Below are 19,846 nucleotides of genomic sequence, written 5' to 3' on the forward strand. Positions count from 1 at the left end.
CTTCACTAGAATTTCCTGACAGGTAAGCCCTTTCCTCACATACAGTGCCACTCCTCCACCTCTTCGATCTATTCTGTTTTTTCTGAACAGTTCATATCCATCCACTATTACATTCCAGTCATGAGAATCATTCCACCAAGTTTCTGTGATGCCTACTAGCTCATACCTTTCCATCAGCATGAGAAGTTCCAGCTCTTCCTTCTTATTGCCCATGCTTCGGGCATTAGTATAAAGGCATCTGAATCCTTTTACTTTTGGTTCCCTATGAGCTGGCCTTCCTGGTTGGACTGCCCCCGATCGGTCTCCTTCCTTACACTCCCTATGTTGAACGTCTCCTTCCCCTTGTGGCTTCAGTTTAAAGCTCTCCTGATGAATCTCCCCAGGTTCCTGCCAAACACATTCTTCCCCAACTTCGATAAGTGCAGTCCATCAGGTGCTAGTAGGCCTTCCTCAAGAAAGCCTATCCCATGGTCCCAGAAACCAAATCTCTCCTGCCGGCACCAACTACGCAGCCACTGATTCACCTCCATTATCTTCCTCTCCCGACACATTTCTCTTCCCTTGACAGGCAAGACTGAAGAGAATACCACTTGTGCCCCCATTTGCTTGAGCTTCCTCCCTAGATCTTGATTATTTTAATAGGAAGAAGCACGGCAGGCAGAATAAGTCTTCCCTCCAGAGAAGCCTCAGCCTTTCCTCTAGGTCCTGTATTCAAACCCTCCCTGACGGAAGGAAGGACCATTTTCCAGAGTCCAGGCTCTTTCGGGAACAAGCCTTTGCCGCCTTTGGAACTCAGCGTTTTGGTGTGCCCTGCTAAAAATGGTTGCTGCCATTCAGAGAGGGGGACCAGCCAGAATTTTTGATCTTCAAGCCAGCCAAACAACACGTAACCAGTGTAAAAGCAATTCAACAATTAACAAACAGAGCAGATTTGTTTCAGAGGCACAAAGCCAAAGTGAATGGGCTCAAAGCATATGCTAGTCTCTCAAATAGGGGAAAGGGCACAGTTAAAATTGATGAATGGAAAAGGAATAGACCATTTTATATGCATCTCATACGCACTATGCAGTCTTTGAGTTTTATACACTTTACTAAACGTGTACGATTTTCTCTTTTCTTCTGTGTTCCAGCAATGTTACCTGTGTCCTTGTTGCTATTTAACAAAACGCAATAGAGGCCTTGAGCCCCTGCGTTTGACATTGTTTGTGAGCATATCTGAGCCTGAAGCACTTCTGCTCTGGGCCTCTGGGGTCCCTGTTTGTTCATTGTTCAACTGCTTTGACTCACGGGGGGCCACTAATGAGGCCTTTTAACCTTCTTTAAGAATAAATAAATATACTTTCATTTTGTTAATCTACTGTAAAACACCAGCTTTTCGTTCCCTTGTTGTCCTCCTGTAATGGCATCCCATGGAGGCCGCGCCGCTCTCGGGCCTTCACGCCTCCCCCCGCCCCCCGCCCCCCGCCCCCCCCCCCACTCTCTGATGCCCCAGCGGTGCAGATGCGGGGCCCAAGGGGTTGCCAACCTGCAGGCGGGGCCTGGAGTTCCCCCGGGATCGCGCCTGACAGAGCTTCGGCCCCCGGGGGAGAAACCCCGCTCGGGAGGCCACGACCCCCCCCCAGGAGGCGTCCCCAAGAGCCCCCTCCCCTTTCGGGTGCCCAGCCCTTCCCCCCCAGCCCCCCCCCCCTTCCTCCCTCCTTCCCAGGACGGGGCTGGCGGACCTCCCGGGCGGCTGCGACGCCGGATTCCCTCCGCTTCTCTTTCCCCTCCGCACCAAGCCCCGCCCCTTCCCCAAAGGAGCACTTCCCCCTCCCCTCCCCCCTCTTTGTGGGTCCTCTCTAGGCCGAGACTCGGCGGCCTTAACCCTCTCCGTGCTGCAGAGGAAGCCGAGGGGCTCCTGTCCTGGGCGGATCAACGAGCCTCTGCCCGGGATCGGTGTTCCAATGCATTTTGGAGAGAATATGAGCGGCCGCGCATTTTTACACGGTGCCTACGTTGTGGTGTTTCTTAAGGTGTTTTCAACAGACTTGCAAGATATTCTGTGGGTCCCGCAAAGCCCTGGGCCCTCGGCCTTGACCCGCCAACCCCCTCCAGGACAGGGAAGAACCAGAAGGGGGAAGGGGGCGCTTCTTCTATATCCAGATATTCTAAACGGGGACGGGTAGCAAGTACAGCAGAAGACAGAATTAGGATACAGGATGGATGAATGGAACTAATTTCAGCCCTGAGGACTGTTAAGTCCTGCATTTAGGTTGGCTAAATCAAATGCATCATGACAGGATGGGGGAGATGCGTCTTGACAGTAGTATGAGCGAAAGGGATCTAGGGGTCTTAGACCATACACTGAACATGAGTCAGCCCTCAACACAAATTGTGATTCTGTAAACAAATACGGGGGTAGGGGAATGGAAAAACTGAAATCTCCCCCATGCTGAGCCAGAAGGATGCTGAGAATCTCCCCCACTACGACATCCAAGCAGAGGCTGAAGGTTGCAGGGCAGGGCAGGCTGTTTGGTCCTCTAACAGCCACCACAGAAACCCGTTTGGAGAGGTCTGCAGCCCTGCAGTTTTCATTTATCTCCCCGTTGAGATCTTGCCCTGACCCTATCCCCCAAACCTGGCCATCACCCCAAACTGGTTCCCTTCATATCCCACTGTTTTTATACACAGATGTTGCCGTAGTGCTGTCCCAACCATTAACTGTCCCAAAACGCTGACTACTTCAATTCCTGGACTTTTGTGAAGTAAACAGACTGGCTCTTAACTTTGAGACATCAAAAACTGTGGGTTTTGGGGGGAGATGGGAAAGATGGCTGCTTGAGCAGTTCTCCAAAGGGTCCGTATAGGGGGCTGAATATATCTACGTCCGGCAGAAGCAAGGTGCGCAAACCTTGCTAAATTCTCCTTATAAAAGCTTCAGAAAGCTCCGGAGCTCTAAAAATGCCCGTCACTGATCTGCGGAGAGAGATTCTCCAGATCGTAAGCTATACGTGACCAAGGCCAAGAAGCACTCTGCCATCAGAGCCTTTCCTAACAAGGATCGCCTTTTCTTTCTCATTCTCTGATGTGAATCTCTTTCCACAATGTGTGAGCATTCAAAAGGTTTTTTCCCTGCGTAGGTTCTCTGATGCTGCTGAAGATGTCTACTCTGTCAGAATCTCTTTCCTCTTGGATAAGAGATTAGAGGGGATACTTATTATATTTGCAGACGATACTAAACTGGGAGGGGAAGCAAACACAACTGAAGACAGCAACAGAATAGAGGATGATCTTGATAGGCTCGAGAAGTGGACTAAACTGAATAAAATGAAGTTCATTAGGGACAAATGTAAAGTTCTGTATTTCGGTAGGAAAAACCAAATACACCAATATAAGATGGGGGAGACTTGTCTTGGCAGTAGCATGTGCAAAAAGGATCTAGGAGTCTTAGTAGACCATACACTGAACATGAGTCAGCACTGTGACTCAGTGGCTAAAAAGGCAAATGGGATTTGGGGCTGTATCAAACGGAGTATGGTGTCCAGATCACGGGAGGTGATGGTACCGCTTTACTCTGCTCTGGTGCGGCCTCACTTGCAGTACTGTGTTCAGTTTTGGTCACCCCAATAGAAGAGGGATGTTGACAAACTAGAACGTGTCCAGAGGAGGGCAACAAAGATGGCAAGGGGTTTGGAGACCAACATGTATGAAGAAAGGTTGGGGGAGCTTGGTCTGTTTAGCCTAGAGAGGGGATGAGATAACCATCTTCAAGTATTTAAAAGGGTGCCATATAGAGGATGGAGCACAATTGTTCTCTCTTGCCCCAGAGGGACAGACCAGAACGAATGGGATGAAATTAATTCAAAAGAAATTCCATCTAAACATCCGGAAGTAGTTCCTGCCAGTTCGAGTGGTTTCTCAGTGGAACAGGCTTCCTCGTGAGATGCTGGGTTCTCCACCTCGGGAAATTTTTAAACAGAGGCTAGATAGCCATCTGACAGAGAGTCTGATTCTGTGAACGCAAAGGGGTGGCAGATTACAGTAGATGAGCGATTGGGCTGTGAGTGTCCTGCATAGTGCAGGGGTTTGGACTAGATGACCCATGAGGTACATTCCAACTCTATTATTCTATGATTCTAGTGTGAGCATTCAAAAGGTTTTTCCCCTGTGTGGGTTCACGGATGCTGCTGAAGATGTCCACACTCTCTGAATCTCTTTCCATACTCTAAGGATTCAAAAGGTTTCTCTCCTGTGTGGGTTCTCTGATGCCGTTTAAGAGTGCCACTCTCACTGAATTTTTTCCCGCAGTGCGAGCATTCAAATGTTTTCTCTCCTGTGTGTGTTCTCTGATGCCGTTTAAGAGTGCAATTCTCACTGAATTTCTTTCCACACTGTGTGCATTCAAAAGGCTTCTCCCCTGTATGGCTTCTCTTATGCTTGTGAAGAGTGCCACTCTCACCGAATCTCTTCCCGCACAGTGTGCATTCAAAAGGTTTTTCCCCTGTGTGTGTTCTCTGATGCTGCTGAAGATGTCCACTCTGTCTGAATCTCTTTCCACACTCTAAGCATTCAAAAGGTTTATCTCCTGTGTGGGTTCTCTGATGCTTATGAAGTTGGCCACTCCAAGTAAATCTCTTTCCACACAGTGTGCATTCAAAAGGTTTTTTCCCTGTGTGGGTTCTCTGATGCTGCTGAAGATGTCCACTCTGTCTGAATCTCTTTCCACACTCTAAGCATTCAAAAGGTTTCTCTCCTGTGTGGGTTCTCTGATGCTGTTGAAGAGTGCCATTCTCACTGAATTTCTTTCCACAGTGCGAGCATTCAAATGGTTTTTCCCCTGTGTGGGTTCTCTGATGCTGCTGAAGATGTCCACTCTGTCTGAATTTCTTTCCACATTCTAAGCATTCAAAAGGTTTATCTCCTGTGTGGGTTCTCTGATGCTGTTTAAGAGTGCCATTCTCACTGAATTTCTTTCCACAGTGGGAGCATTCAAATGGTTTTTCCCCTGTGTGGGTTCTCTGATGCTGCTGAAGATGTCCACCCTGTCTGAATCTCTTTCCACATTCTAAGCATTCAAAATGTTTATCTCCTGTGTGGGTTGTCTGATGCTTATGAAGATGGTCACTCTGACTGAATCTCTTTGCACACTGTAAGCATTCAAAAGGTTTATGCCCTGAGTGGGTTCTCTGATGCCGTTGAAGAGTGCCACTGTCACTGAATTTCTTTCCACAGTGTGAGCATTCAAAAGGCTTGTCCCCTGTGTGGGTTCTCTGATGCTGTTGAAGAGTGGAAGTCCGACTGAATACCTTTCCACACTGTAAGCATTCAAAAGGCTTGTCCCCTGTGTGGCTTCTCTGATGACGATGAAGAGTGCCACTGTCACTGAATGTCTTCACGCACAGTGAGCATTCAAAAGGTTTCTCTCCTGTGTGGCTTCTCTGATGCCGTTGAAGAGTTCTACTCTCACTGAATTTCTCTCCACAGTGTGAGCATTCAAAAGGTTTGTCCCCTGTATGGCTTCTCTGATGCTTATGCAGAGTGCCACTCTCACCGAATCTCTTCCCACATAGTGTAGATTCAAAAGGTTTTTCCCCTGTGTGGGTTCTTTGATGCTGCTGAATATGTCCACTCTGACTGAATCTCTTTCCACACTCTAAACATTCAAAAGGTTTCTCTCCTGTGTGGGTTCTCTGATGCCGTTGAAGTATGCCACTGTCACTGAATTTCTTTCCACAGTGTGAGCATTGAAAAGGCTTGTCCCTTGTATGGCTTCTCTGATGCTTGTGAAGAGTGCCACTCTCACTGAATCTCTTCCCACATAGTGTACATTCAAAAGGTTTTTCCCCTGTGTGGGTTCTCTGATGCTGCTGAAGATGTCCACTCTGACTGAATCTCTTTCCACACTCTAAGCATTCAAAAGGTTTCTCTCCTGTGTGTGTTCTCTGATGCCGTTTAAGATTGCCACTGTCACTGAATTTTTTTCCGCAGTGTGAGCATTGAAAAGGTTTCTCTCCTGTGTGTGTTCTCCGATGCCGTTTAAGAGTGCCACTCTCACTGAATTTCTTTCCACAGTGTGAGCATTCAAAAGGCTTGTCCCCTGTGTGGTTTCTCTGATGCTGTTTATGGTTGCTACTGAATCTCTTTCTACACATGGACCACTGAAAAGGTTTCTCCCTTCTTTGTAGTCTTTGCTGCACACAGCTATTTATCTTTATCCTTGGTGTGCCTCCATTCCTGTCATTTGCTTTCATATCTTCATGTTTAAATCTGTCTGACAGTTGCTGATCAAGTTCCTCACCCTCCTCATTCCTGCGATAGTCTCCTGCTGGATTAAACAAAGAAATCCTCTTAATCTAAACTATCCTCCCCCCTCCCCCACAGGAGCCCCAGCTGATCTCTTGCTCAGAAGGAGTTTGTCAGCCGTCAAATTTTGGGCCCCAGTCGAAGACGGAATAGGGCCAATCAGGCGTGATTGGCCCTCTCCATCTCCCATCCTCCCTCCGTGCCCGCTTGCAGGGGGGAAAGATTCCCGTCCCTGTCAACCGTGAAGCGCATACAGAGCCCTCAGAGTGCTTTCCGGGCCCCAGGGAAGTCGCCTTGGCGATGGTAGGGAGTGGGGGGAAGTTTCCCTTCCCTACGGCCTGGCCAGCTTGGAAGGTCCCAGGGAGGTGGCCGTGGTGCCGACAGCGTGCGGAGGATTGGGGGGGGGGTGGCTTTTAAAGCCCGTTCTTATGAACGGGCTTTGCAGCTAGTACATATATAATTTTGTTATATGTGGTCTGCTTTCTTGTGTGCACTCTCCTCGTGGGCCCACCTGACATAGTTGGTGAAACACCTGGTGTTACATAGTTAACTTGTACCCCAGTTGAAAGGGAGGCATGGAAGTTCACTCTAGCATCTTGAAGACGCACGAAGATCTACAGTCCATCAAGTCAGGGGAGGAGGCATGCTTCCTCTCCGCCCCACCCCTTCTCCTGGGACATTCATCCTGCTGCCTCATCACAAGGGCAGCAATTCACACCTTCAGCACCCATGACAGATCCTTACCCAGAAAGGCCACATTCTCAGAGTTCTCCAGCATGACTGCCCTGCACAGAGCTCTTTGGCCAGGATCCAGCAGGGCCCACTCTGTCGCGGAGAAAGAGACGGACACCTCCTCCAAGGAGAACTGGAAGACAAAGCAGATTCCCTCCTCAGAAACCTGCAGGATCAGAAGCCCGGCTGTCCTCAGCTCATCTCTCCTACCTGGACGGGACATACGGTGGCACTTTCCCCCTCCGTGGAAAGACGAAGGTTCAACAGCATCTCTTCACTGCCTGTTAGTGAGGCAGAAAAAAAAAAGAAGGAAGGGAAGAAGGGAGGGAGGAAAAGTGTTTACCTGATTGTTCCGTCCTTCACACACTCCCTTCCCAGGATTGTGTAACCTCTCTCTGTTAACACTCAATACATTTTTAAATAGTTCAAAGTGAACATGACATCACATCTCCCCATTGCCCCTCCCCACATCTACAGAAGCCAATTTCTCCTTTATTCCTCAGCCCCAGAGAGTGGTTTTCCGAGATCTGCTGCCCCAGGAGCTGGAGGCCTTCTGAATTTATCAGCCTGAATAGCTCAGCCAAGGTTTCTCCACCCTTTGTCTTTTGAGCCACCCTGACCTCCTCTTAGGGTTTATTTTTTTTTAAAGATCTGACGGCCTACGTAGGGTCTGGGCTATCCCAACCAGAAATTTCCCTGCCTGAATTTGTCTAAGTGCCTTTTGGAGGCATCACAGTTAGTGGACATGGAGGGCACTTCTGCACTTTAAAATGTAGAGAAATGTTTACCCTAGGTAGTCATTTACTCTGACCCCTCCAAACGACATCACCAAAATCCAGCATCTGGGCAGTAACCGGTCAGCTACATCCTCCGTTTTAAAGCTCTAGTTGGGGAATCCCAAAGTGGATTGACCAACCTACGTAGTGGTAGCTAATGGAGAGCAACCAGCAGGCATAGAGCAGAGGTGATAGTATGGAGGCTCAAACACGCTAAAGGCCCTCGCACCCGCCTCCCTCTGACTTGTTTCCAAGGACGGGAATTGCTTTTTGAAAATGGCTAACTTCCTGGAGCAACAAACAGGCGGACAAGCGTGCAGGCGATGCCAGAAATAAAATGTTTTTTGCAAAGTTGTCACACAAAGCATTACTCTAAAGACCCCCATCCCCCCGATCAGAAATTAGATTAAAAGTAAGATTTGTGATTCCATAAGGGGTGGTGTTCAAAAAGCACCAGGCACCTATAATTAGATGCATGGGCTTAGCAATGGAAAATTATTGCATTAAAAATAAAATTAGTGGGCATCGTGGGACGTTTGAAGCATGGAGAAAGGGGACTGGCTGTCTGGCTTGATTGACAGGCAGAAGAGAGTCACGTGTAAAGAGCGTTGCTCTCTTCCACCATTTAAAGCAGGCGATGTGCAGGGTGAGGAGCGTGGAAAGCAGGCAGGTGAAAGCAATGTAGGAAAAAGGTGAGGAGAGGCATGGAGATGAAATAATGTTTAGTGCGATGCCATTCAGCAGGTGATACGCTATTTTTTCTGATGTGCAGAAATGCGAAGAGTTGCAAATTAACTCTGTGCTAAGTACTTGATTTCTCTCCTGACTGGCACTCCCTGCCCATCAAACTCACAGTGTGCCCCTGTGGCCTCCAGGCACGATGAGTCCTTCCCACCAGAGAGGGCATCTTGGGCACGCTCCACCGCCTGCACCCCCCGCCCTTCCTCAGAAGGAGCTCCTTCAGGGCCTGTAGATTCTGTCTTCACGGGTGGTCCCAACCTCTGAAAGAGCAGCGAGAAAGAGGGGTAAGACCAAGCAAGAGACCAAACATCAGCTGACCAGGAGAGTTTTCTGGAGGGATGAGAAATTCTCGAGGGGAAGAGGGGTCTGAAGGAGGCTGTCAAATCTCCCCTTTCGATGATTAACATTTGGACAAATGTCTGGCAGGGAAGCTTTAGGCAATGGCCAGAGATCGTGGCTTGAATGGGACACACCTGCAGGCAACCCCCTCACCTGCTCCGCCTGCAGCTTCTCCTCTGCCTGGCTCAGGAGGAAACCTTCGGCCAGGGCCACCGCCTGGGAACTGGACTCCGGCCCGCATTTTCTCACCCAGCCCTGCATCTCCTGGGGCAGGAGGGCCAGGAACTGCTCCAGGATCACCCGGTCCAGGATCTGCTTCTTGGTGCTCCTCTCCGGCTCCAGCCAGCGGCTGCAGAGTCCATGGAGCTGGCTGCAAACCTCTCGGGGCCCATCGGCATCCAGGTAGCAGAACTGCCGGAAGCGCTGGCAATGTTCCCCTGAGGCTGCAGGGGGCTGAGAAGGGGCCTCTGGCACTGGGCCTGCCCAGAATTCAGCACCACCCCCAGCCTGGGTGGGATGGGGGCTTTTGCCTGCTGCCCTGCCAGTCCCAGGTCCTCCTTGGTCCTCTTCTCCCATCTCCTGCCCCTTCTCTTGGGCCACCTCTGACTCCGTAACAAGGCCTTTATTCACTCGACCATGAAGACAGGCTTCTCCCTGGGGGGACAGAGAGAGACAGACAAAACACTCTGATGCCCCAGCGGTGCTAATGCGGTGCCCAAGGGGTTGCCAACCTGCAGGCAGGGCCTGGAGACAGAGCTTCGATCCCCGGGGGGGAAAACCCCGCTCGGGAGGGAGGCCCCGACCCCCCCCCCAGGAGGCGTCCCCCAGAGCCCCCTCCCCTTTCGGGTGCCCAGCCCTTCCCCCCCAGCCCCCCCCTTCCTCCCTCCTTCCCAGGACGGGGCTGGCGGACCTCCCGGGCGGCTGCGACGCCGGATTCCCTCCGCTTCTCCTTCCCCTCCGCACCAAGCCCCGCCCCTTCCCCAAAGGAGCACTTCCCCCCTCCCCTCCCCCCTCTTTGTGGGTCCTCTCTAGGCCGAGACTCGGCGGCCTTAACCCTCTCCGTGCTGCAGAGGAAGCCGAGGGGCTCCTGTCCTGGGCGGATCAAGGAGCCTCTGCCCGGGATCGGTGTTCCAATGCATTTTGGAGAGAATATGAGCGGCCGCGCATTTTTACACGGTATCTACGTTGTGGTGTTTCTTAAGGTGTTTTCAACAGACTTGCAAGATATTCTATGGGTCTCGCAAAGCCCTGGGCCCTCGGCCTTGACCCGCCAACCCCCTCCAGGACAGGGAAGAACCAGAAGGGGGAAGGGGGCGCTTCTTCTATATCCAGATATTCTAAACGGGGACGGGTAGCAAGTACAGCAGAAGACAGAATTAGGAGACAGGATGGATGAATGGAATTAATTTCAGCCCTGAGGACTGTTAAGTCCTGCATTTAGGTTGGCTAAATCAAATGCATCATGACAGGATGGGGGAGATGCGTCTTGACAGTAGTTTGAGCGAAAAGGATCTAGGGCTTGGTAGATCATACACTTTATTATTATTTTATTAATCTCTTTCCACACATGGAGCACTGAATAGTTTTCTCCCTTCGGTATATTCTTTGCTGCACACAGCCATTTTCCTTTATCCTAGGTGTGCCTTGATTCCTGGCATTTTCTTTCATATCATCATGTAATCTGTCCAGCAGTTGCTGATAAAGTTGTTTACCCTCCTCATTCCTGCGACAGTCTCCTGCTGGATTAAACAGAGAGATCATCTTAATCTTAAAGATACCTCCCCCTCCCCCACAGGAGCCACAGCTGACCTCTTGCCCAGAAGGAGTATCTGAGTCTTCAGATTTTGGGCCATCAGAGAACTGCCCTCGCCCTTTACCCAGCATGCTGTAGGAGTGTAGCAAACCCAACACTGCTCAGAAGTGAATTGGAAATCCCCCATGGGTTTTTCTGCCCTGTTCCCTGGACGTAACCCTGAAGAAAACTCATTCTCAGCCTCTCAAAGTCATTCTCTCATTCATTTGGGATGGAAATATTCTCTTGGGACTGTCTTGAGAACCTCTCCAGCCTGTCTTTGGGTGCAAGACCGCTCCTTGTCTCCACCAGATTCTCTACTATACTGCTGGCTTCTTTTGCAAAGAGAGAGTAGTCAGAGAGTGAGAGAGAGATAGCGATAGATATACCATACTTCTAAGGGAAAGGAGATCAATTCAAGAGTAAAATTTGCTCTGGAAGGAATGAAGCATGCCAAAGATCGAAGGCCATAGAGTGAACCAGTATTAGGGGGATGCATGTGTGAGTTAAAACTTCCTTATCATTTTAAAAGGTGGACTCAAGATTTTATTACCCACATTTGCCGGCGTATAGGACGACTGGGCCTATGACAAACCCCCAACATTTCCACTCAAAATACAGAGTTAGTTACATTACATTATAGTACCTGTCATTGTCACCATTGTACGGCCGCAGCGCCTCCGGCCCGCCCCTGCATCTCCCTGTGAACCGGTACTAATGTGCAAGTGCGCATGTGCAAGCTCTGCGTAGACAAGGGGTGGGCCGGAACGCCAATGCTTCCTGAAAAGCAGAACGGGCCGGCCACGCCAAAAAGGCTGGCACCCCTGTCTCGCTGCTGATGCTCGCCGCAGCCATGCTAGTGACCCGCTGCGGCCGCGCTGGATACCGCTCGATACTGGATAGAATGTAGAATGAGGTGGGCGGGCATCGGGAGACCACTATGGGCAGCTCTGTCTATCCCAGCTGAAGGACACCCGGCGTATAGGATGACCCCCCCACTTGGAGGCATGCTTTTCAGGGGGGAAAAATAGTCTTATACGCCAGCAAATACTGTAATTTGTTAAATGTGAGAAACTTTATCTATTCAAGTAACGAGGAGGGAAGGTGGATTAGGAGCCTTCTGTAAGTGCTGGAAAATTCCATCCAAGAGGACTCTTTATGGGGTCCTTGAGACCACCCTACCCTTGAGAGGTAGGAGGCATTATAAGGGTATAGACCAGACAGAGGCATAATACGGGTATAGACCAGAGGGAAACATGGCAATTTTATGATCATGCTGTGCTTGTTGATATTTTCTTCCTCCATCAGGATGACTAGTGTTACATACAGAAGCTTAGGCTAAAGCTGGAATACTTGTGGGGCCACAAATGGGGCCATCTAATACCAGGTCTTTCGTGTATTATTAAGCTAGGACAGTGAGCTTTTCCTGTGTTTCTTTTGCTTGTCTGTAGAAACTGTGCTAGTTAGTGAAGTCTTCTTTTTACAGCCTTAAGCAACCTTTAAATAACAAAATTATCCGTATCCATGGTTCTCTTATATATTTGTGAAACTGACTGGGGGGTGGAGACTGTCCTCTCCAGTCGAAGACGGAATAGGGCCAACCAGGCGTGATTGGCCCTCTCCACCTCCCATCCTCCCTCCGTGCCCGCTTGCAGGGGGAAAGATTCCCTTCCCTGTGAACCATGAAGTGCATACAGAGCCCTCAAGAGTGCTTTCCGGGCCCCAGGGAAGTCGCCTTGGCGATGGTAGGGAGTGGGGAGAAGGTTCCCTTCCCTATGGCCTGGCCACCTTGGAAGGCCCCAGGGAGGTGGCCGTGGTGCCGACAGCGTGCGGAGGCATGAATGGGGTTTGCAGCTAATACATGTATACTTTTGCTATATGTGGTATGCACTCTCCTCATGGGCCCACCTGACATAGTTGGTGAAACACCTGGTGTTACATAGTTAACTTGTACCCCAGTTGAAAGGGAGGCATGGAAGTTCACTCCAGCATCTTGAAGACGCACGAAGATCTACAGTCCATTAAGACAGGGGAAGAGGCATGCTTTACTCTGCTCTGGTGCGGCCTCACTTACAGTACTGTGTTCAGTTTTGGTCACCCCAATAGAAGAGGGATGTTGACAAACTAAAACATGTCCAGAGGAGGGCAACAAAGATGGCGAGGGGTTTGGAGACCAACATGTATGAAGAAAGGTTGGGGGAGCTTGGTCTGTTTAGCCTAGAGAGGGGACGACTGAGAGTGGATCTGATAACCATCTTCAAGTATTTAAAAGGGTGCCATATAGAGGATGGAGCAGAATTGTTCTCTCTTGCCCCGGAGGGACAGACCAGATTGAATGGGATGAAATTAATTCAAAAGAAATTCCATCTAAGCATCCGGAAGTAGTTCCTGACATTTCGAGTGGTTTCTCAGTGGAACAGGCTTCCTCGTGAGATGCTGAGTTCTCCATCTTCGGAAATATTTAAAGAGAGGTTAGATAGCCATCTGACAGAGAGTCTGATTCTGTGAATGCAAAGGGGTGGCAGATTACAATAGATGAGCGATTGGGATATGAGTGTCCTGCATAGTGCAGGGGGTTGGACTAGATGACCCAGGAGGCCCCTTCCAACTCTATTATTATATGATTCTAGTGTGAGCATTCAAAAGGTTTTTCCCCTGTGTGGGTTCTCTGATGCTGTTGAAGAGTGCTATTCTCACTGAATTTCTTTCCACACTCTAAGCATTCAAAAGGTTTCTCTCCTGTGTGGGTTCTCTGATGCCGTTTAAGATTGCCACTCTCACCGAATCTCTTCCCGCATAGTGTGCATTCAAAAGGTTTTTCCCCTGTGTGGATTCTCTGATGCTTCTGAAGATGTCCACTCTGTCTGAATCTTTTTCCACACTCTAAGCATTCAAAAGGTTTCTCTCCTGTATGGGTTCTCTGATGCTTATGAAGTTGGCCACTCCAAGTAAATCTCTTTCCACACAGTGAGCATCCAAAAGGTTTTTCCCCTGTGTGGGTTCTCTGATGCTGCTGAAGATGTCCACTCTGTCTGAATCTCTTTCCACACTCTAAGCATTCAAAAGGTTTCTCTCCTGTATGGGTTCTCTGATGCTTATGAAGATTGCCACTCCAAGTAAATCTCTTTCCACAGAGTGAGCATTCAAATGGTTTTTCCCCTGTGTGGGTTCTCTGATGCTTATGAAGATGTCCACTCTCACTGAATTTATTTCCACAGTGTGAGCATTCAAAAGGCTTGTCCCCTGTATGGCTTCTCTGATGATTGTGAAGAGTGCCACTCTTACCGAATCTCTTCCCACATAGTGTACATTCAAAAGGTTTTTCCCCTGTGTGGGTTCTCTGGTGCTGCTGAAGATGTCCACTCTGACTGAATCTCTTTCCACACTCTAAGCATTCAAAAGGTTTCTCTCCTGTGTGTGTTCTCTGATGCAGTTTAAGAGTGCCACTGTCACTGAATTTTTTCCCGCAGTGTGAGCACTGAAAAGGTTTCTCTCCTGTGTGTGTTCTCCGATGCTGTTTAAGAGTGCCTCTCTCAGTGAATTTCTTTCCACAGTGTGAGCATTCAAAAGGCTTGTCCCCTGTGTGGGTTCTCTGATGCTGTTTATGGTTGCTACTGGATCTCTTTCTACACATGGACCACTGAAATGGTGTCCCCCTTCTATGTAGTCTCTGCTGCACACAGCTATTTATCTTTATCCTTGGTGTGCCTCCATTCCTGTCATTTGCTTTCATATCTTCATTTTTAAATCTGTCTGACAGTTGCTGATCAAGTTCCTCACCCTCCTCATTCCTGCGATAGTCTCCTGCTGGATTAAACAAAGAAATCCTCTTAATCTAAACTATCCTCCCCCCTCCCCCACAGGAGCCCCAGCTGATCTCTTGCCCAGGAGATTGTCAGCCGTCAAATTTTGGGCCCCAGTCGAAGACGGAATAGGGCAACCAGGCGTGATTGGCCCTCTCCATCTCCCATCCTCCCTCCGTGCCCGCTTGCAGGGGGGAAAGATTCCCGTCCCTGTCAGTCGTGAAGCGCATAGAGTGCTTTCCGGGCTCCAGGGAAGTCGCCTCGGCGATGGTAGGGAGTGGGGAGAAGGTTCCCTTCCCTATGGCCTGGCCACCTTGGAAGGCCCCAGGGAGGTGGCCGTGGTGCCGACAGCGTGCAGAGGGTTGGGGGGGGGCTTTTAAAGCCCGTTCTTATGAACGGGCTTTGCAGCTAGTACATATATAATTTTGTTATATGTTGTCTGCTTTCTTGTGTGCACTCTCCTCGTGGGCCCACCTGACATAGTTGGTGAAACACCTGGTGTTACATAGTTAACTTGTACCCCAGTTGAAAGGGAGGCATGGAAGTTCACTCTAGCATCTTGAAGACGCACGAAGATCTGCAGTCCATCAAGTCAGGGGAGGAGGCATGCTTCCTCTCTGCCCCACCCCCCTCCCTGGGACCTTCTGCATCCCAAGCCAACACTCAGCCAGGGAGCCAAGGGACCCCCCAAGTAGCAGGACTCGCCTCAAAATGGCGTATTAAAATTCCGCCTTTTGCTTCATGCCTCATCACAAGGGCAGCGATTCACACCTTCAGCACCCATGACAGATCCTTACCCAGAAAGGCCACATTCTCAGAGTTCTCCAGCATGACTTCCCTGCACAGAGCTCTTTGGCCCAGATCCAGCAGGGCCCACTCTGCCTCGGAGAAAGAGACGGACACCTCCTCCAAGGAGAACTGGAAGACAAAGCAGATTCCCTCCTCAGAAACCTGCAGGATCAGAAGCCCGGCTGTCCCCCGCTCATCTCTCTTACCTGGACAGGACATACGGTGGCGCTTTCCCCATCCGTGGAAAGACGAAGGTTCAACAGCATCTCTTCACTGCCTGTTAGTGAGGCAGAAAAAAAAAGAAGGGAAGAAGGGAGGGAGGAAAAGTGTTTACCTGATTGTTCCATCCTTAACACACTCCCTTCCCAGGATTGTGTAACCTCTCTCTGTTAACACTCAACACATTTTTAAATAGTTCAAAGTGAACATGACATCACATCTCCCCATTGCCCCTCCCCACATCTACAGAAGCCAATTTCTCCTTTATTCCTCAGTCCCAGAGAGTGGCTTTCCGAGCTCTGCTGCCCCAGGAGCTGGAGGCTCCCTTTATTCACCAGCCTGAATAGTTCCTGCCGAGGTTTCTCCACCCTTTCTCTTTTGAGCCACCCTGACCTCCTTAGGGTTTATTTTTTTTTAAAGATCTGACGGCCCACGTAGGGTCTGGGCTATCCCAACCAGAAATTTCCCTGCCTGAATTTGTCTAAGTGCCTTTTGGAGGCATCACAGTTAGTGGACATGGAGGGCACTTCTGCACTTTAAAATGTAGAGAAATGTTTACCCTAGGTAGTCATTTACTGTGGCCCCTCCAACGACATCACCAAAATCCAGCATCTGGGCAGTAACCGGTCAGCTACATCCTCCGTTTTAAAGCTCTAGTTGGGGAATCCCAAAGTGGATTGACCAACCTACGTAGTGGTAGCTAATGGAGAGCAACCAGCAGGCATAGAGCAGAGGTGATAGTATGGAGGCTCAAACGCGCCAAAGGCCCTTGCACCCGCCTCCCTCTGTCTTGTTTCCGAGGACGGGAATTTCTTTTGGAAAATGGCTATCTTCCTGGAGCAACAAACAGGCGGACAAGCGTGCAGGCGATGCCAGAAATAAAATGTTTTTTGCAAAGTTGTCACACAAAGCATCAATCTAAAGAGCCCCATCCCCACCCCCCCGATCAGGAACTAGATTAAAAGTAAGATTTGTGATTCCATAAGGGGCGGCGTTCAAAAAGCACCAGGCACCTATAATTAGATGCATGGGCTTAGCAACGGAGAATTATTGCATTAAAAATAAAATTAGCGGGCATCGCGGGACGTTTGAAGCATGGAGAAAGGGGACTGGCTGCCTGGCTTGATTGACAGGCAGAAGAGAGTCACGTTTAAAGCGCGTTGCTCTCTTCCACCATTTAAAGTAGGCGATGTGCAGGGTGAGGAGTGTGGAAAGCAGGCAGGTGAAAGCAATGTAGGAAAAAGGTGAGGAGAGGCTTGGAGATGAAATAATGTTTAGTGCGATGCCATTCAGCAGGTGAAACACTATTTTTTCTGATGTGCAGAAATGTAAAGAGTTGCAAATTAACTGGCACTCCCTGCCCATCAAACTCACAGTGTGCCCCTGTGGCCTCTAGGCACGATGAGTCCTTCCCACCAGAGAGGTCATCTTGGGCACGCTCCACCGTCTGCACCCCCCGCCCTTCCTCACAAGGAGCTCCTTCAGACCTTGTAGGTTCTGTCTTCACGGGTGGTCCCAACCTCTGAAAGAGCAGCGAGAAAGAGGGGTAAGAACAAGCAAGAGTCCAAACATCAGCTGACCAGGAGAGTTTTCTGGAGGGATGATAAATTGTGTAGGATGAGAGGGGTCTGAAGGAGGCTGTCAAATCTCCCCTTTCGATGATTAACATTTGGACAAATGTCCATCAGGGAAGCTTCAGGATAGGGCCAGAGATCGTGGCTTGAATGGGACACACCTGCAGGCAACCCCCTCACCTGCTCCGCCTGCCTCTTCTCCTCTGCCTGGCTCAGGATGAAACCTTCGGCCAGGGCCACCGCCTGGGAACTGGACTCTGGCCCACATTCTCTCACCCAGCCCTGCATCTCCTGGGGCAGGAGGGCCAGGAACTGCTCCAGGATCACCCGGTCCAGGATCTGCTTCTTGGTGCTCCTCTCCGGCTCCAGCCAGCGGTTGCAGAGTCCATGGAGCTGGCTGCAAACCTCTCGGGGCCCATCGGCCTCCAGGTAGCAGAACTGCCGGAAGCGCTGGCAATGTTCCTCTGAGGCTGCAGGGGGCTGAGAAGGGGTCTCTGGCAGTGGGCCTGCCCAGAATTCAGCACCACCCCCAGTCTGGGTGGGATGGGGGCTTTTGCTTGCTGCTCTACCAGTCCCAGGTCCTCCTTGGTCCTCTTCTCCCATCTCCTGGCCCTTCTCTTGGGTCAATTCCGTAACAAGGCCTTTATTCACTCGGCCATAAAGACAGGCTTCTCCCTGGGGGGATGGAGAGAGACAGACAGCAACAGGTCAAAAGGAAAAGGGAAAAGACTGGAGAGACACCCCTGGACTTCACCAACCTTTCCATGCTCAGGAGACAAGTGAGCTCCACCCTACAGGACCAGAATAAAAGTGCTTCTTCTGGATCAGAGAACATACGGCATTATGTCTTATGACAGATCAAGCCATCTTAGATATTCATCTTGGGTTCTTAGAGAAACTTGGAGAAAACTGGGATTTGGTTCCAAATTCCTGAAGTACAAGAACACTCCCTCTGTACCACTGGAGCAGCAGACCTCCGGCTCAGTGGGAATTCCTCTGGCTTTCACTTGTGGTCAGCTCTGACCGTACATCAAAGCCAACAATTAAAGCAAGCACTGGTGTGACACCAGAAGGCTGCAGGGCTTCCTCCTTCCCAGGGGATCCCTTGGAAGAAGCATGGCAGGCAGAACAAGTCTTTCCTCCAGAGCAGCCTCAGCCTTTCCTCCGGGCCCCGTATTCAAACCCCCCCTGATGGAAGGAAGGACCATATTCTAGAGTCTGGCCTCTTTCCGGAACAAGCCTTAGATGCCTTTGGAGGGCTACTCAGCATTTGAGTGGGGTCCTGCCAGAAATGGTTACTGTAGGGGAGAGGGGGACCTGCCAAAATTGTTGACATTCAGTGTAACCTTTGTAAAAGCAATTCAACAATTAACAAAAAGACCAGATGTGTTTCAGAGGCAGATAAAAATACCTAAACCCCAAGATGAATGGGCTCAAAGCATATGCTACAGTCTATCAAATAGGGGAAAGGACACAGTTGAAATTGATAGATGGAAAGGAAAAGAGAACATTTTATATGCATCTCATATGCACTATGCAGTTTTTGAGTTTTATACACTTTACTAAATGTCTACGATTTTCTCTTTTCTTCTGTCTTCCAGCAATGTCACCTGTCTCCTTGTTGGTATCTAACAGAATGCAATACAGGCCTTGAGCCCGTGCATTTCACAATGCGTGGGAGCATATCTGAGCCTGAAGCACTTTTACTCTGGGCCTCTGGGGTCCCTGTCTGTTCACTGTTCAACTGCTTTTACTCATGGGAGTCGTTTTACCCTTCTTTAAGAATAAATACGTGTACTTTCTTTTTGTAATTTCTAATTGTTCCCTGTAAAATTCTTATACCACCTGGCCGCACATTTCGATTCCCTTAACCTTTCCGGTTCCTTGATTCCAATGCTGGAAGGAGTTCCCTTCCTTCCCCCTCCCCTTCCTCACTCATCTGAGGAAAAGTTCAGCTTTTCCTTTCTTTTCAGGGTTGCCAGCTCCAGGTTGGGAAATTCCTGGAGATTTGGGGAGTGAAGATTTGGGGTCATTCCTGGGCCAGATGCCCTATATGGTGCTCCCAGGGGCTGTCCCTGCACTCTGCCGACAGTCATCCCAGGGCCAGAGCCCTTCTTCTGCCCCCAGGGGCCGCCCCTTCACTTCGGGGGCTTTCGCTCCAGGCCCAGATTCCTCTGAGCGGAACGGAAAATCCACGCCAGCTTTTCGTTGCGTTGTTGTCCTCCTGCAATGGCACCCAATGGAGGCCGCGCCGCTCTCGGGCCTTCACGCCTCCCCCCCCCCCACACACTCTGATGCCCCAGCGGTGCACATGCGGGGCCCAAGGGGTTGCCAACCTGCAGGCGGGGCCTGGAGTTCCCCCGGGATCGCACCTGACAGAGCTTCGGTCCCCGGGGGAGAAACCCCGCTCGGGAGGCCACGACCCCCCCCCCAGGAGGCGTCCCCAAGAGCCCCCTCCCCTTTCGGGTGCCCAGCCCTTCCCCCCCAGCCCCCCCTTCCTCCCTCCTTCCCAGGACGGGGCTGGCGGACCTCCCGGGCGGCTGCGACGCCGGATTCCCTCCGCTTCTCTTTCCCCTCCGCACCAAGCCCCGCCCCTTCCCCAAAGGAGCACTTCCCCCTCCCCTACCCCCTCTTTGTGGGTCCTCTCTAGGCCGAGACTCGGCGGCCTTAACCCTCTCCGTGCTGCAGAGGAAGCCGAGGGGCTCCTGTCCTGGGCGGATCAACGAGCCTCTGCCCGCGATCGGTGTTCAAATGCATTTTGGAGAGAATATGAGCGGCCGCGCATTTTTCACGGTGTCT

The 19,846-nt window shown here is 50.4% G+C and overlaps 2 protein-coding genes across 3 annotated transcripts in view; both read right to left on the reverse strand.

Moving 5' to 3' along the window:
• LOC143834247 (uncharacterized) overlaps positions 1-19,846 on the reverse strand; it is a 69,087-nt gene that overhangs the window by 39,073 nt on the left and 10,168 nt on the right. The window contains exon 1 of one of the 2 annotated variants that reach the window (XM_077330904.1): positions 1,722-1,779. The exons of the other annotated variant lie outside the window; for it this stretch is intronic. The gene's annotated coding sequence lies outside the window, so the exon portion shown is untranslated. Of the gene's footprint in view, positions 1-1,721; positions 1,780-19,846 lie in introns of those variants that run through there. 2 annotated transcript variants of the gene reach the window in all.
• LOC143833773 (uncharacterized) lies at positions 2,604-19,638 on the reverse strand. Its single transcript, XM_077330006.1, is given in 14 exon segments — positions 2,604-4,354; positions 4,356-6,304; positions 7,027-7,147; positions 7,225-7,295; positions 8,644-8,791; positions 9,024-9,524; positions 9,781-9,845; positions 12,571-12,673; positions 13,292-14,469; positions 15,263-15,383; positions 15,461-15,531; positions 16,848-16,995; positions 17,228-17,722; positions 19,577-19,638. Coding segments are annotated over 13 exon segments (5,151 nt in total). The 5' UTR covers positions 17,651-17,722; positions 19,577-19,638; the 3' UTR covers positions 2,604-4,102.

Source organism: Paroedura picta, chromosome 3 (assembly GCF_049243985.1).
Source record: "Paroedura picta isolate Pp20150507F chromosome 3, Ppicta_v3.0, whole genome shotgun sequence".
Lineage (NCBI taxonomy): Eukaryota > Metazoa > Chordata > Lepidosauria > Squamata > Gekkonidae > Paroedura > Paroedura picta.